Raw genomic sequence first — 17862 nt, forward strand, 5'->3', positions numbered from 1 at the left:
CCATGCCCTTGTGCCCCAGGGTGCTCTTCACCAGATCCCCGATGGCGATGGCTCCGATGAAGGACGACTGGGACACACAGAGACAGACTCTCCGTCAGACGGAGGAGGTTATGAATGCTCAGGTGTACGAGCGAGCGCTCGAGTCACTCACCAGACGCGCCGTCTCCGCCTTCTCCTCGTCCGCTCCGTGTCTGAAGATGCTCATGGGGGTCATCGATAGAGACGCCTGCGGCAGCAACACAGACCACAACCAGCTCACACACTCATGCGAAGGACGACACGCCTTCCTTACAAGCTATTACTGCTACTCCAATTCATATATATATATATATATATATATAAATATTACATTTTTGTTATTTAATTTTAATAAGCTTTTAATTTACAATTAAAAACATGACACTAAACAATATATTCAGTCACAACTTAAAACCAAAACCCTGGTTGGTATACAGTGCTGAGAATGCTGTTGTCATAAATTAGCTAGCTAAACAAACAAACAAATAAACTACACAACTTTGATCTCTAAAAAACATTGCTTATGATTCACACAATATCTTTCACTTATAAATACGTAAAAATGAAATAAACAAAAAGCAAAAATAAAACAAATTTTTATTTATCAAGGTCTCTAGTTTTTTTTTCATTTAAAAATGACTTGCTTTAAATTGTATGTCTTTTTTAAAAAATTTTTTAGGAAATCCTAAATCAGATCCTGGATGGATCCTACACCAGTTGCAGAGCCGTAAAGCCAAGCATTGTAATGGGCTCCCCATGAATGGCCTGTAATTGCTCTCAATAAACCAAGCTGATGCACCTTGTGGCTGTGAGCATAAGTGCATGAAACCAGAATGCTTTCTGCTCACATCAGCTTTAACAAAATCAAGTGTGCCAACAGCCTGTACCGTCAAGGCCATAAGCATGCATCTCCCTGCCAGAGATACGGATAGTGTCTGTACACAAACAGAAATGGCAACATATTTGTCGCTCCTTGTTCAAGCACTCGGCCCTCTGTTCTCGCTCCATCACTTTCACATCTGTGAAAGTGCGCTTATTACTCCTCGCTCTTGGATGATCTTGGCTACATCATTCGAGACAGAATGAGGTGGCCGAAACAGTAATCTTCACTATCGCTTATCGTGTCTACTTACGCTTGTTTACGGCCTTCATTCTCGCAAAGAGCAAAAACATGTTTCACGAAATGGCGACACCTGAAAATCAACCCCCGAATACTTCATCATCAGGGGTCTCGAAACCACAGCACTAAAATATCACATCGTGATGGGGATAAATGACCCAATCACTCAGTTGGAAGCACTTGCCCTTTTTATTTTTAACTGCTGCTCATTCACTTGCCACGCATTAATCAGGAAAACGTGCGACCGTCGGCACGTCATGCTTGGAAGGAGCTCCAGATAAACTGTAATTGGCCAAGACAGCCAGTGAGCCTCTCGAAGAAGAGTCTTTTATTAATATTTTTGTATTTATTTTTTTAATTGCCTTTTTTCTTTGCCTTAAAATAACAGGACAGTGGAGAAGATAGAGGTCACACTACGCACTGTACCACAGCTCTGACAAAAACTTGTTTTTAATATAGTTTATGACATATAGAGTTATGCTTTTTGCTTTGATTTTTGTTTCACTTTGATCTGTTTATTTTTTTCCTTTTGTTTTTTGCTTTGTGTTGCTTTTTGTTTTATTTTGATGTTCATTTTGCTTTGCGCAGCTTTTTGTTTTATTTTGTTTCTCATTTTGCTTTGCTTTGTTTTGTTTTTTGTTTTTCATTTTGCTTTGCTTGAAATGCTCTGCTTTTGTTGAGCTTTGTTTTGTTATGCTCTGCTTTTGTTCTGATTTGTTTTGTTTTGCTTTGCTCAGTTTTTTGTTTTGCTTGTTTTACGGTTTGCTTTTTGTTTTGTTTTGTTTTCCATTTTGCATTGCTTCTGTTTTGCTTTGTTTTGTTTTGCTATGCTCTGCTTTTTGTTTTGTTTAGTTTTGCTTTTTGTTTTATTTTGGTTTTGCTTTTTGTTTTGCACTGCAAAATAAATTCTATTTTCTTTTTTGTTTTATTTTTTTCCCCCTTTGCTCTGCTTTTTGTTTTGCTTTTTTATGTTGTTTTGCTTTGTTTTTGTTTTGCTTCAAAATAAATATTCTCCATAATGAAAGTTGACAAAATTTGTTTGTTTTCATGTCCTACTTATATAAGTGGGGAAGTCGTGGCCTAATGGTTAGAGAGTCGGACTCGTAACCTAAAGGTTGTGGGTTCGAGTCTCGATATATGATTGTTGCATTTTATTATTTACATTTAGCATTGCTTTCCCTGCTTGAACCTATCAGACCGGCAAGCCATTTCTGGGTCATGATTTACCAGTTGAGCCTCTCAAAGAAGAAAGAAATGAAGGACTCCACTTGGCCGCTCTTCCATGGGTCTCTTTTTGCAAATATTTGCAGAAGGACCGGTTTAATGAGCATGGGATTTGAAAGCAAAGCCTGCGGTGAGCAATATCATCTGCTTTGAACACCGTCGGGCTGCTTTCTTCAAAGCATTGCAACTCCCACTAGGCTTTGGGGCGAAGGCTTTCAGGTGGAGGACCGGTGACAACCACCCATTCCCATTCGGGGCCGGGTGCCAAGGTATGCCAACAGTGACTTGTAATACCTCCAGCATCTCTATTCTTCCTGCGACTGGAGATAAGAGGGCAGGCTCTGCTGGAGCGCACCAATTTGGACGCGTTCCCACTGTATTACAATGCACCGTCAACGGTTGTGAATGGATCCAGAAGCTTGTATGCAGTGTGGTTCCGGTCTCTTGGACTGATCAAATTGCAATGCTCAATGGAGTCTACTGCTTTCTCTTTTCATTCGCACGGCTGACAGAACGTTGATGCACAGCAAGAGTGACTTTTTTCCCATCAACACTTTCAAATGCATATAAGCATAGATTTTGCTATGAAAGTTAAGCAATTTTTTTATCTATCTATCTATCCATCGTTCTATCGTTCAATTTGTCCATCCATCCATCCATCCATCGTCTTGTCAATCTTTCTACCAAACATTCACAGTTGGTCTTGATAAATCTTGCTTTTTTAATTCACAATTTCTAATTCATACAGTATGAATATGTCAATTCAATTTCAATGTCAATTCAAGGATGAATGGTGCACAACCCTTACTAAAACGTAACATAATTAACATAAGAAGTCCTTTGGGATGTCATGGGCAGTTTTTTACAGCTTTAACGTTTGAAAAGCCTATTTAAGATATTTTATGGACCCACAGGAACCCTAAACGACCAGCATTGCTGTGATCCAGACTAAACCTCTAGTAACCATCATCACCCAGCCTGGAAATTCAAGCTGCTCTTTGCTGCAGGGAGGCGTTCACAGAACAAAATGTATTTGCAAACAAAGTTTTAGGAATTCTGTGCACTTTTAGTGCCAAACTTCAACAATTACTTTGCTGAAACAAGACTAGGAATGTTGCCAAGTGCGGCCAAGTCTTCCTATAATGTCTTCCTCTTTTTCCAGCTGCCTCACTAACACCAGCACTCCACAGCCTTTATTCATATTCCTCCAGCAGAAGGGAGCGATTTCCACTGGCTCACAGCCCTGATTGGTAACCTAAAAAAAAAAAAATCCTCACGCTGTGCCTCTCTGATGCATGAAGATTGACGCTTGATGAATACTTCATTCTCCCCCCGAGTGCATCTGCCACAGATTATTAGGTAGCGTATGCATGTGGATCTGTTCCATAAAACTCTCCAGAACAACTTTGATAATGTTCATTATTTAATCCAATGTGGAAATAATGTGGACTTGTGCCATAACACTCTGCAGAACAATTTCGATAGTGTTAATAATTTAATCTAAAAAATACTAGTCTTACTAGAAGTGCTGTAAATTACTTTTTGGAATGACTCAAAACCTGCCCTACAAAGACAGCATTGAGACTATTCTCAAACAGCAAACTAACATCTGAGAACTGCTTATGAAGTTAAATATGGCCTTAAACCTCATTAACATGCTTTAGCTGCCCCGCCTTCAACTTACTGTTTTCCATATATGGAATATTCAACTTCAACTTCCTGTTTTCAGCAGTTCTGAGTGGGGTGGCCACCCTTAGCTCCGCCCCTGAGTTAAATATTTTTAACGCGTTAAACTGAAAAAAATGTAACTGCCCACATTAATGCGCTAATTTTGACAGCACTAATTAATATATGTGACCCTGGACCACAAAACCAGTTTTAAGTGTCAATTTTTCGAAATTGAGATTTATACATCATCTGAAAGCTTTCCATTGACACATTCAGAAAAAAAAAAACCTTGATAAAAAAAGACAAGCTAGCAATTTGTACCTTTGCTCAACCACCCGTGTTTAGTAACCTTCACCACACACTCCTGTTGATGTGATGTTATAATTAAGAAATCTTCATTAGTGCAAACACTATCTAAAGACCCAGAAGACTGTGATTAATTTGGCTGTGCTCAATATTAGTTGATGCAGGACCTCAGTGGTACAACTCACTGTCTGTCTTGATTACTTTCAGATCTGCCTGCTTCCAGCTCAAACTAGACGTCATGTAACATGCCCACCACTCTTTTCAGTTGTCAATCAATCTCCTCTTGAAAAACTTCTCTCAAGATAAAAGAAAATTCGGACTGGTGCATTGTTTAACCTTGTTACAAACATGCAAGCTCCAATAGTCATTTTCTCCGGTAGGCAAACTTAGGGACAGAAATTAATCAGAGCTTGATGGGAAAATTCCACCGACATGTGGAGTAAAAATATCTGGCTACCATTTAACTATTTCACAATATGCTGTATTGATTAATTATTTTAGACTAATCTCATACTGAGAGGTACAGTGTTGGGTGCAATCTCCTGCTTCTTCTGTTTTCTTAGAAAATATGTGTTTTATGTCCTCAATAAGAGTCAACACAGCCAGATACAAAAATAACCTGTCAAATATTTATTATAAATATTGACCAATCCAGCATTCCAGCCTGAAAGAATGGATTGAGACTACATGATGGTTTCAAACTGTGAAACCTGATAGTTTTCAGATTAATCTATTGAATTCACCACCGTCTAAAAGAACGTCTTACAGAGGTAACAAAACTATGTTTTGTATATTAAATGTATTAAATGAAGTACACTGATAAAAAAAAAAAAAAAAAAAAAAAAAAAAGAAAAAAAAAAAAAAAAAAAAAAAGAATCGGACAAAAAATGACTGGGCTACTACAGTCGTTTGAAGGCGACAGAGTCATCAGAGTTGATTTTAGAAAAATCGAGTTAAAGTTTTCTGAAGATTCCAAAGCAAAATCAGCAAGCAACATTGCATATTTTCCTCCAATTCTTTTCTTAATAATAATTACTATATTAAGCTTGTAGAAATAAAAGCATAAAACCTACTCAACTTTTCTGATACTGGTGTTTCCATCATGCACTGGGGCATGAATAATTAAAAATATTTTTTTCCAGCTGTATTTACACAGTTTTATCAATGCTTTTGTTGCTAGGTTTAGTAATGTGCGATTTTGCTACATTTGGAGTTAATTTTGTACTCAAAATGACATATTTATATTTGTATATATTTGTATTGATAATTACTAATTATGTAGATATAGTGTCTACATGATATCTATTGTTTTATTTACTTAGATGTTTCTGAGTAACACATACACTTGGTTTGCATGGTTTAATGAAGTGCTATATTGAGTAAAAATCTAAGTATTGCCTGTAAACTGTACAAAGCAGTAGCAGTAAAATAGCACAGTTGAAATAGCATAGTTGATGCACAGAAAATGTATTAAAATATTTTCCAAAAAACTTTTACTCATTCAATTTAACAAACAAACAAACAAACAAAAACAACAACAACAAAACTCTTAAATTAAACTAAAAAAAGTAATTGCTTGAAGTCAAATAAATAAATAAATAGATAAATAAATAAATTCATTAATCAATTTAAAAAACTAAATCCAGTGCAATGTTAAACTCAGAAAGAGAATCTTAAGAAGACTATTTTTATAATTATGTTCATAAATATTAAATATCTTTGTTAATAAAAAATAACAACAAAGATGCAAATAAACAGTAGTTTAACCAAGAGCAGCGAGTGATTCCGTCTTTTCTTTTAATGTTTGATTAACATTGAGACAGATCTATATTAAGACCTACTGTAATGCATGGATCAAATACAATGTTACACATCAGATTTTTCCACGACCATTAACTAAACGTTCATGTAAGACATAACTAATTATGTTTGTGTGAATCTCGCCAAGACATATTTCGCAGTAATGTACTTTATAGGGATATTGCGGTTTGAAAATCATATTTCACTGGTTTGGACTCATGCCACTGAGAATTCGATATAAATATATACACAAAGCTGGAATGCTGCACTTTTGCAACAACAGACCTACAACTTGTGGTGAGAAGCAGCAGCAGTCGTCCAGAAGTGAGCAGAGAAAACGATACTCCTCTCATAAAATGTACAAATAAAGATAATTTTAGATATTTATTACTATCGCTAGAAGAGGGCTTAATGAACATTTTTCACTTTTTTTGCCTATAGCTCAAAATTAGACCATGCACATTCCGACTCATTTTGCCAGCACAGGTCACATATAAAGAAAACAGTACATTTATAATCTATATTGTACATTTATGTATATCTTTACAGATATTTTTCTAATAAACAAACAAACTAATGAATGAAAGAATGAAATCATTCAATTTTACAAAAAAATCTCTTATAAACGTAAAAAGTTGCCCATGAAGTCACTGCTCCTTGACACTAAAACAAACAAACAAATAACAACCCTGGGTGGAAGTGTGTTGTGAACTCTGAAATAATTATATCGTAATAACAGTAAGGCTGTTTGAAAAACACAACAACATTGGCTGAGATGTTTGCAGCATCACGCTAGACCGAGGACAAACTCCGACTACGACAACAAAATGATTTTGTGGTGGGCCTAAGTTAATAAGCATCAGCCATGACTCCGGCTCATAAATCTTCCCCACACATTTGACTTAACAAATACTTCACAGTCAGGCAGATACGGTGGGAATTGCTCGCACTCACTAAATTATGAGCAGGAAGGGAGAAATATATGCAGAAATTGTGTGTGTGTGGAGCTCGGGAGTTTTTGCAGGCGGTTTCTTGAAATGTTACTTGCGAGCCACGGGCAGCATTAATGTGCCTTCATCCTCGCTCGGGACTCTGCACCTTTATCCAAAGGCACTTTCTGTTCTCTCCGAACAAATATTTGTGTCACGGATTGGGATTTCAAAAGAAACGATATAGAACTGAACAAGCGCGCGATATTAACATACGCAAGTGGCATGAAATACGTTTTGAAGTGCATTCTGCAGCGCTGGGATTAATTAAGCATGTCACACACTAATCAGCTTTTTATTCAATTCGCAAATGATTGGCTCCACGTGAAGAATAGAGGACATTTGGAGCACGCCATGCATGTTTATGAATTTCTTCTGTTCGGTTTCTCGACTTTAACAAAGCCAATTGAGTAGAAATTGCCAGGTACATGTACTCCGCAAGATCTGACATGAGTAGATTGAGAGGGAACGACCGGCAGGGAAGCTTTCGAACCCAAATTACAGGTGCTAAAAGCTACATTTCTTCAGAGCCAGCGGTGCATGGAAATTTAGCGATGTTAAAGACAACTGAGGATTATTTTCCCACAAAAATACATTAGGGATTGCTGCTTTAATGCAATGCTTTAATGTGTTTAGAAATGCTTTTACCTCAATTTGAGCGTCCGTAAGAGTTGCAATTAGCATAACAGATTAATTGGCTCAGCTGGTCTGTTGATACACACATTACGGTGCGTATGGAACAGCTGGCCTCTGAACCCGACCGGTTTGGCGGTGTTGTAGGTGTATTGACAACGCTAGTGGTCGCCATGGAAACTGGAGATTTCTGGTGGAGGCAGGTGAGCTTCAAAGGACTGATGTTGTTGCGATGAGAACAGGCAGTCTTTGAATCACATTACACCTAATGTTAATTTTGTCAGCTATTTTAAATTTGAGTCTTAGTCTTAGTCTTAGTCCCGTGTTAAATGTCCTTGCTAGTTTTTATCATATTTAGTCAACCTTATCCTGTTTAGTTTTAGTCGACTAAAAGTCTCAACATTTTAGTCTAGTTTTAGTCAAAGAAAACCTGAAGTATTTTAGTCTAGTTTTAATTAGTTTGACATTTTAGCAATAAGATTATTATTAATTAACCGTACAGCAGTATTAATTTTGGCAGCCATTTTTAATTTAGTCTTAGTCTTACTCAAATGTATATTTTAGTTATCATATTTAGTCAACCTTGTCCTGTTTTTGTTTCATCAAGTTTAAGTCAATGAAATGTATGAGCATTTTAGTAAGTTTTTAGTCAAATCTAACATTTTCGTCATGCTTTATAATGGTAAAACTGATAAAAATTATTTTTACTCAAATTTATAATCGTAATGATTGTTGTCATTCAAGTAATTTACTTTTGCATTTCAGGCATTGCACTTTCACCAGTAAGCACAAATCAATAAAATGTGGACTCATGGTGTATTTTACCTCATCTAGTGTACTGATTTATTATAGGCTATTTATTATATGAATTAGTTCCAATGACTTATGCAATCTCTCTGTCTACATTATGAAAACTGCTAAAACAAACGAAAAATATTATAACAGTGAAATTCCAAGTAATTCCACTATAATTCCAAATGGCAATAGCCTATTTCTCTATTAAAACAACAGCGGTTGAGTAAGTGCATTTATACAGCAAACACAGTCACAAACAATATAGTCTAGATCTCAACACAGAGAACAGAGACCGGCTGAGTGACACTTTCATTTAGATCGCTAAACTCCAGCTTGTTTGTCTGTGTTTTCAGATCATCGGCGGCGGCGTTTCTGCAATGAGGAGTGAGCGCGTGCGCATGGTTTCCAGATTGCGTAAAACAAGCAAAACACCGGGCAGAAAATTTATCCTTGTAACAGCGAAGCTCTGATTCGGGGATTTGAACTCTTTTGAAGCTCGCGTAGTAGAGGCATGGAGAGGAGTACGCAATAATATTTTGTCTCCTTTTTTGACGAAAATAAAGAGGTTTTTGTTAAAGTTTTTATTTGTTTGAATACATTTTAGTCTCGTCTTATTTCATCACCGAAATTGCATGTTGATATAGTCATAGTTAGCGTTTATTGACCTTATTGTCATCTCGTCTTAGTCATGGGAAAAAAGCTCGTCAACGAACATTTTTTGTCATAGTCTTCGTTAACGAAATTAGCACTAATTACACCAGAGACTGGGCGAGCAAACAAATTAACCTGACACAGGTTTCAGTGCCTCTTTGATCATTCTTATTGAAGGGGTGTGTGAGGGAGTAAATTAACCACTGTTCATGCACAAAAACATCCAGATTGGTGCTCTCAAGGTGCAATTTAAAAACGCCAATCCAGGTGAGAAATAATAACCATATTCCTGTTGAACAGAAATCGTGACAAGGTGGTGATGCAACCATGCAAAAATTTAATATATATGCATTAGTACATTTCCAAACATACATATAGTATGTGCCCACATTCTCCACCACATTTCCCTATTCATTTTCATTAGGAATTAAACAAAAAATCTTCCAAGAATTCATAAAATATAAGAGCCAAACCAACTAGCTCTAAAAAAGAATCACAAGATTACAAACGCTGATTTGAAGCAAAAAAAACAACAACAAGATTTCCCATTAAGCACTGCAAATGATATTGTAAAATTGACTATTGTAATAAAACTACTAATTTAAAGTTGTTGATAATAGAAATAAAAGCAATATTAAAATAATGTATTATGTATAATGTATTGCATAGAATAATATTTATTATAAATTAATATTTATTTATTTATTTTTAATAAAAGAAATTAAGCACTTCCACATAAGAACTGAACTGGTTTTTAATTTATTATTTGAATATTACATTATAAAATAATATATTAGGTTTTCATTACAAGTCAGTTCTTCTGAAAAAAAAAAAAGAATGGCATTTGTACTTCCAAAAGGAAAAACAAGTTACATATAATAATTTATAATAGTTATATAATAATAATAACAATAATAATAATAATAATAATAAATTAAACATATTTATACATTTATTTTCCATGAAGAATTGCAAATTATATAATTGAATTAAAAACTGTAAAAACAAAACAATTGATTCAAAATGGTTGATTTTAAGTATAATAATAATAATAATAATAATAATTTTAACATATTTATTTATTGATTTATTTCCCATGAAGAATTAAAAATTAAATAATTGAATTATAAACTGCAAAAACATAAAACCATTGATTTAAAATGGTTGATTGTAAGTATTAAAATAATGTATATTCACTAAGGTATTAAAGTATTTACTGCAACTTTTTAAGCTGTCATTAGAAAATTATAAAAAATCTGTTCTTCTGGAAGAAAATCCTTGGGATTTTCACATCTGGACCCCAACTGTTATGCTCTATAATCCTTTGCCACAAACTGTGACCAATCCGAATCAAGCATTTAATGAAGCACTGGTACAAAATAAAATATAAATCAAAGACTACAGACACACTGACAGTAGTCCTGAATGTTAATGTAATAGTTCACCCAAAAATGAACATCCTGTCACCACCAGAAGGGCAGCCATGGACCCGTTCCAGTCTACTGCTCCTACTCCTCCGGCCCACTTTACAAGACATAAAGTGTGTGTATGATGGGAGGGCTTCCCCCCGACCCCTCCGCTGTCTTTGGGGGCTGCATTCGGAGGGGAGGATTCGGGTGAAGGTGTGTTTCGCTCCACCAGACCGATCGCAAGTCCGAGTGCATTCAACCCACTGCTTCCTCTATTTTCTCACTCCCATTTCGCTCTCAGACTCACTTTCTCTCTCGCGCGGCGGGGACAGGATTGATCGCCCATGCTTCATTGCCCTGCAGCTGAACGCTTGGTTGTAAGGCCATAGGATGGTATAGCAAATACATTCAGACAGGAGAAAGTGATTCATGCTGCGCAGGTCTGACACCGCTTGGATTACACCAGGATTAAATGTGCTGCGTCTCAGTACAGGTGCAGCTTGTTTAGTTTGACAAGACTCACCTGGGCTATCTGCACCCATTGCCATCAGTGTAAATGCCTGGACCTGAACTTGTTTGTGGTTTACTCAGCTAGTGAAGTATCAATATGCCATCATATATATATATATATATATACAGGGTGCGATTTGTGAAAAAAAGTAGGGGGGGGGATGCTTTTGAAAACTTTTTTCTCTCTCCATAGGTGGAAGGTAAGGGTAAGGCTGTAGCCTAAGTAATCTAATGTTAGTGTAATCTGTTAATAACGCACATCATAAACCCGTCTTTTTAGGCAAGTAGGCCTACCATATAATGGGTGACATGTCATGAAATGTTTTTAATACGACGGGAACTGTATTTAACGTGATCACAATTAATCTATTAAAAACATTGTAAGTTAGGCCTATTAATTGTAATGATTTCATTTCCACGGTTTTTCAAGCAACAAATAAATTATATAGAGAAAGCAAGCAAAGAACAAAGTATCAACGGAGCTTTTTGAAACTTCGAATCAGTTAAACCATTGAGTCGCAAAATGATTCACTGTTTCAAATCGCTCTATTCGGATTGCGTATCGCAAATCATTTGATTCGGGACTTCAAAGCGCGTATCGCGAATCATTTGAGTAAGATCGGGACCTCGAAGCGAGATCGCGGGATGTTTTTATCCCCACCGGGGATAAAAATAATTCAGCAGAGGCAGGGATGCATAAACCAGAGGGGGGGAAATCCCCCATCCCCCTCAGCAAATCGCACCCTGTATATATATATACAGCCGTTGTTCACCGACAAGCTGCGCACAACATGCGCAAAATATGATCGTGGTTTTGCGCAGCTTGTCGGTGAACAACGGCTCTGTGTCGTTAATGCTGCTCCATGTGAAAGCCCGCAGGTGATGGAGATTTACCGCTGATTAAAGAACCGGCTTTACTTACAAGATGCGCGTTAAATATCGCATGCGATTTATCGTGTAGCCCTAATATTAAGGATGCTCCGGATCTCCAGTATCGGCCGATAATCACAATTTAAGACTCGATCGGTACTCACTACACTTGGCCGATCTCACGAACCGATCGCAATTTGATGACGACGTACATGATGCGTGGGGACATAAATGATTTGGCGCCACAGTCATGTCATCGCTGGTGGAATCGTCTGCCTCATGAAAAAAATGTATTTAAAAAAATGTAGTTAATATTTGCACCATTTATGACTTATTTTATCCACCCGTGACCCACCCGCAAATAATCAGAATGCAATTTTTATTACCTGACCCGCGGATTATCCGCAGTGCCCGTGGATATAGGAAAAGCAAAATATGTTTGCTGCATAAATCAGACGGACTTACTGAAAATGCTAATTAATTCTCTGCCAGCAGGAGGTGCTTTAAAGTGGGAGAAATAGAGGTTTCCCCAGTAACGGCTGTACACACAGCAGCGCTGAGCTCACAAACGCTGCTTTATCAGGCATATAACATGCAAGATGAAATGAAAATGACATCGAAAATGTTCTAAAGATAGTCTTCCTTCAGAAATACAGTGATATAAAAACACCCGCGCCTCGTTTTGATTTTTAAACGTGCAGTACGTGCTCATGTTTATTCAATGAAGCCTTTTGGAAAATCCGTCAGTTTTGATATTGTGGCGAGCGCCACAAATAAATAAATGTATGGGAAACACATCCCACAACCACCTGAGCCCAACTCGCGATTAATCACATCCAAAATAAAAGTTTTTGTGTACATATGTGTGTGTACTGTGTGTATTTATTATGTATATATAAATACACACACACATGCATGTATATATTTAGGAAAATTTGTTCCGTTTATATATTAAATATATTTATACATGATATAAATTATATGAATATAAATATATACATGTAAATATATGTAAATATTTTCTAAATATATGCTGTGTGTATATGCTAATTTGTACTAGCATCACTTTGTGGCAACTTCCATCCATCCGTCCAACCTTTCATCCATGCATTCATCCATCCATCCCTTTATCGCTTCATTCATTCATCCCTTCATCCATTCATCCCTTTATTCATCCATCCATCCTTTCATTCATCCAACCATCTCTTCACTTATCCATCCATCCATCCATCCCTTCATCCAATCATCTCTTCATTCTTCCATCCATTCATCCCTTCATTCATCCAACCATCTCTTCATTTATCCATTCATCCATCCATCCATCCATCCATCTATCCATCCATTCATCCATCAATCCCTTCATCCATCCATCCATCCCTTCATCCTTTCATTCATTCACCCATCCCTCCATCCATCCATCCTTTCATCCATCCATCCATTCATCCATCCATCCCTTCATCCCTTCATTCATTCATTCACCCATCCATCCATCCATCCTTTCATTCATTCATTCATCCATTCATCCCTTCATATATCAAAATAAGGGGGAACAATTGCCTTGGCAACTAAAAAACAAAATTAAAGTATTAAAATGACTAAAACTGAAACAAAAATAAAAATTACTAAAATGACAAATGCACATAAAAACAAATGAAACAAACTAAACAACTAAAATTAAAATGTTTAAAAAGATTTGTTTAAAAAGATGCCGCTTATTCCAGATCAGGAACTTCCCCGACGTCCATAATTTCTTTTATGCCATATATTTCATCATTTGCATGCAAGTGCACATATGTGCTATTTTATTACCTTTCTCACAGGTTGCTCCACCATAGCTGGGCAGACACAGGCATACGAAAGAGTTGATCTCATCAATGCAGGTGCCTCCATTCTGACATGGATTGGACTGACAATCATCAATATCTGTGAGAACAAACAGACAGAGAAATTATGAAATTCAGAAACAACAGTTTTGCTTTATTTTACCATTTCATTAGAGCTGAGAAAGTACCGCAGGTGCTATAAAACGGCACACCAGAAAGTTGTGATTTTGTTCTCATTATTTTTCTATTTTCAAACTAACATATGTCCTAACATTGCTATATTTCCAATTACTGAGGTAAAAAGTATTGCTGGCGTTTCTGAAATGAACTACAAATCACTATAATAATGAGTTGGACCCTTTTTACAAACACGTTTGTGCAAAAAAGAATTCGGACCAGCTGTGTCCAATCTTTGTGTTCACGGGGGGAATTAGTCAACCGCTTGTGTTGAAAATGTATTTGCTGAGCCTTTCTTCAAGATGTTATTTCAAGAACTGGCCATACAGCTACAGTTGAACCTATAGGCATATTATTTCTCTCGTGGTTTTTGTCATGATCAAATGTTTTGGTATTTTGTTTTTCATTTTAAAGAACAATGACATTAGACACATGAATGTGATTTACACTAACTCAAATCAATTTCCAGGTTACCATACAAAGCACATTTGCATAAACATCACTGGCATATGTCCAGATATTTCAGCATGACAGCTGTGATGGTAAACTTGACATTTCGTAATGTCATTTTGCAAGTTAATGCGCCATAAAAGCTAACTGTGAAAAAGCAGCGTGCAAAATACATAATGACTTGGGCATCAGCTTTTTATTAGAAATCTTTGGTCTCCAATCTGTTGAGCTTCATCTTGTGCAAATCAAATTGTTTTTGGTGGCCCTAAGCCAAATGTCACTTACTGTAGCTTGTAGATTTTAAAAACACTAGTTTTATGTGATATATTTCTGATCTAAAATGCAACATAAATAACTACAGTATTTCTGTTTGTTGTGATTTTTCATGTGACTATGATCTTAATCCTGATTCCTGTTGCTATGGTTACCAACATAAATGCAATTTCCAACATGCATCTATTAACCACCAGATAAAAATAACATATTTACTGCACTGTTTGTGGTAACTAAAACATAGAAAAAGAAATGTAAAGATTTATTTAAATGTTATTTAACTATTTATTTATTATGCAATACATACTTTAAAAACAACATCATATAATAAACATTAGAATATAATAAAGAATAATAACTAAATAACTAAACAAAATAATAACTAACTAAAACAAAAATAAATACATAAATGGACATGAAATACTGTTTTGATTTATAATATATCATTTATGTATGTCATTTTTACACTTTTACTACAGTTTTTTGTATAAATATAAATAAATATATAAAATATACTAAAGATGCTTAAACAAACAAACAAATAAATAAATAAAGTTGTACAGTTTGTGGTTACAGAAACAAAATATTAAATTAAATATCTAAGCATATGTTTTAAATAAATAAATAAACACAACAATATAATATATATAATTAATATGTGGCATATGAGAATAAAAAAAAAAAAAAAAAGTAAATACTTCATAATAACTAAAACAAAAAAATAAATACATCAATGGAGAAGAAATTAGTTTTGAGATATAATGTAGCATTTATGTATGCAATTTTTAAAAACACATTTATTACAGTTTTTGTATAAATATAATTAAATATATAAAATATACAAAAATGTTAACAAACAAACAAATAAATAAATAAAGTTTGTGGTTATAGAAACAAAATATTAAATTAAATAGTTAAGCACACGTTTTAAATAAAAATATAAATAAACAACAATATAATATTAATATATAACATCTGAGAATAGAACTAAATAAATATCTCTTAATAACTAAAAAACATAAATGGAGATGAATTTAGTTTTGAGATATAACATAGCTTTAATAACAGTAATTTATGTATGCATGCATTTATATGTTATTAAATTTTATTCTGGCATAAGTATAATTAAATATATAAAATCTATTAAAAATGCTTAAATAAATAAACAAACGTTACTATTAGAAACTTACTATTAAAACGTACTACTTGTGGTTACTAAAATGTAGAAAACCCTGAAGAAATATAAAGATTACATTTTTGAGCAAGTTTTAAATAAATAAAATATACATTTTTAAGACCCTCTAGCATTAAGCAGAAGAACCGTTAACATTTTTTTAGCTCTAAAACAATTTCCATTGTAAAAGCCTCTCAGACTCTCATCCTCTCCACACATAAACATATTTTCAGACATAAACATAGCCACACTTAGACCTGGTACAGCGGGGTGCATGCATGGACACACATATTCTATATCCAATAGTCCACCTGCCTGCAACCATTTCTTCTCCTCATCCCGAGCTTGAGGGCAAAATCAATTAAGACACAGCTGGCAAATGAGAGTCTCTAGCCTACAAACCATCTGAGTGCATCTCCTGGGCTCCAGAGAGGGCAAAGGCAGAGGGGCGGCTGGATCATCTCCACTTTGCCTGGAGTATAAAACACCCATGGCTGGATTAATGAGGTTTTAGATGCAGAGGAAACATCCTGGGATTAAAGTGGAGCTCTGCTGTATCAAAGCGACGCAGTGGTAGAACTATCACAGAGTCAAAGTGTCAGCGGACTTCAAGCAGGGTAAGAGTTGGCACGTCTAGACGCCCAATCCCAGGAATCACACGAGTCATACTTCTCTCATTAATACATCCGAACAATGTACACCTTCACAGCAGAATGCAGGAGTCAACTTTTTTATGAGCCAATTATTTTAGTGAATAAAAAATATACAGTGCAACCAGTGCATTTGAATTCTCGAGTAAATGATTCTCATGAGCGGTTCTTGTCAGTGAACTAAAAATAAACAGCAAGAATAGTGTAATTTAATTCCCAAACAAATGTCTATTATGAAGCGGTTCTTTTCAGAGAAGCATAAGTACACAAGCACAACCTGTCTGATTCCTGAATGACTGACTCGTATGAGCGGTTCTTTTTAGTGAATCAAAACTAAACAGCATGACCAGTGTAATTCGATTCCCAAACAAATGACTCTTATGAACCAGCCTGAGTGAGTCAAAAACAAACAGCGCAACCAGTGTAGTCTGATTCCTGAATGAATGATTCTTATGAGTGGTCCTTTTTAGTTAATCAAAACTAAACAGCATGACCAGTGTAATTCGATTCCCAAACAAATGACTCTTATGAACCATTTTGAGTGAATCAAAAACACACAGCGCAACCAGTGATTCCTGAAAGAATGATTCCTATGAGCAGTTCTTTTGAGTGAACCAAACACACTTAAAATCAGAGTGCTCTCGCTTACTGAAATCATTTAATTTGACTAATGTCAGACTAAAACTATTTCTATTAAAACCGTTACGATTTGTAAAATGTACTTTTAATAAACATATTTAAATGTATTTACAGACCTTTAATATTTTTTAAAGGTCTGTAATACGAAATTCTGCAAAAATTAATATTCAAAAATAAATTATTTAAATCAAAAGGAATTATTAGTAGTTTTGCAGTCTTCATTTAAATGTAAACTATTAAAAGAATCGTTAATGGAACTTTTAAGCAACCAGAATCCAGGAATCAGAATCATTAATTTACTTAAGATTCACATCCCACTAATTTGCAAATTACATCAATGCAATAATTGCTCACCTAAAATGATCACAATCGGACTGCAAATTGATAACACTGGTTCAAAGAAAATTACTCGCGTCCGAAATAAACTACAAATGGTACAGTAAACTGAGGAAGCACCAAATGGGCCACTGGGATGCGCACACTACATGCTTCATGCTTCTCCAGACACACTTACCGACCGGGCATCCCTTCCTTCCTCTGGAGACCAATAGTATTTTGGCAGCAGCCTTAGTAAAACAAGTGTCCTGAGAGTTGGCCGGACAGGAAGAGAGGCCACACGAGACAAACAGGGCCAGTATCTTGTGCTGAAAACATTGTACAATACAGCTGAGGGCAGCCTTAGT

The 17862-nt window shown here is 35.5% G+C and overlaps 1 protein-coding gene across 1 annotated transcript in view; it reads right to left on the reverse strand.

Annotated features, from left to right (window-relative positions):
• The window catches only part of LOC107728538 (neurocan core protein-like), a 141822-nt gene that overhangs the window by 4950 nt on the left and 119010 nt on the right, over positions 1 to 17862 (reverse strand). Inside the window, exon 10 of the mRNA XM_016538743.1 lies at positions 13803 to 13916. Coding sequence (XP_016394229.1) covers positions 13803 to 13916 — 114 coding nt within the window. The remainder of the gene's footprint in view (positions 1 to 13802; positions 13917 to 17862) is intronic.

The sequence above is a fragment of the Sinocyclocheilus rhinocerous genome, unplaced genomic scaffold (genome assembly GCF_001515625.1).
Source record: "Sinocyclocheilus rhinocerous isolate Xijiao unplaced genomic scaffold, SAMN03320098_v1.1 scaffold1238, whole genome shotgun sequence".
Classification (NCBI taxonomy): domain Eukaryota; kingdom Metazoa; phylum Chordata; class Actinopteri; order Cypriniformes; family Cyprinidae; genus Sinocyclocheilus; species Sinocyclocheilus rhinocerous.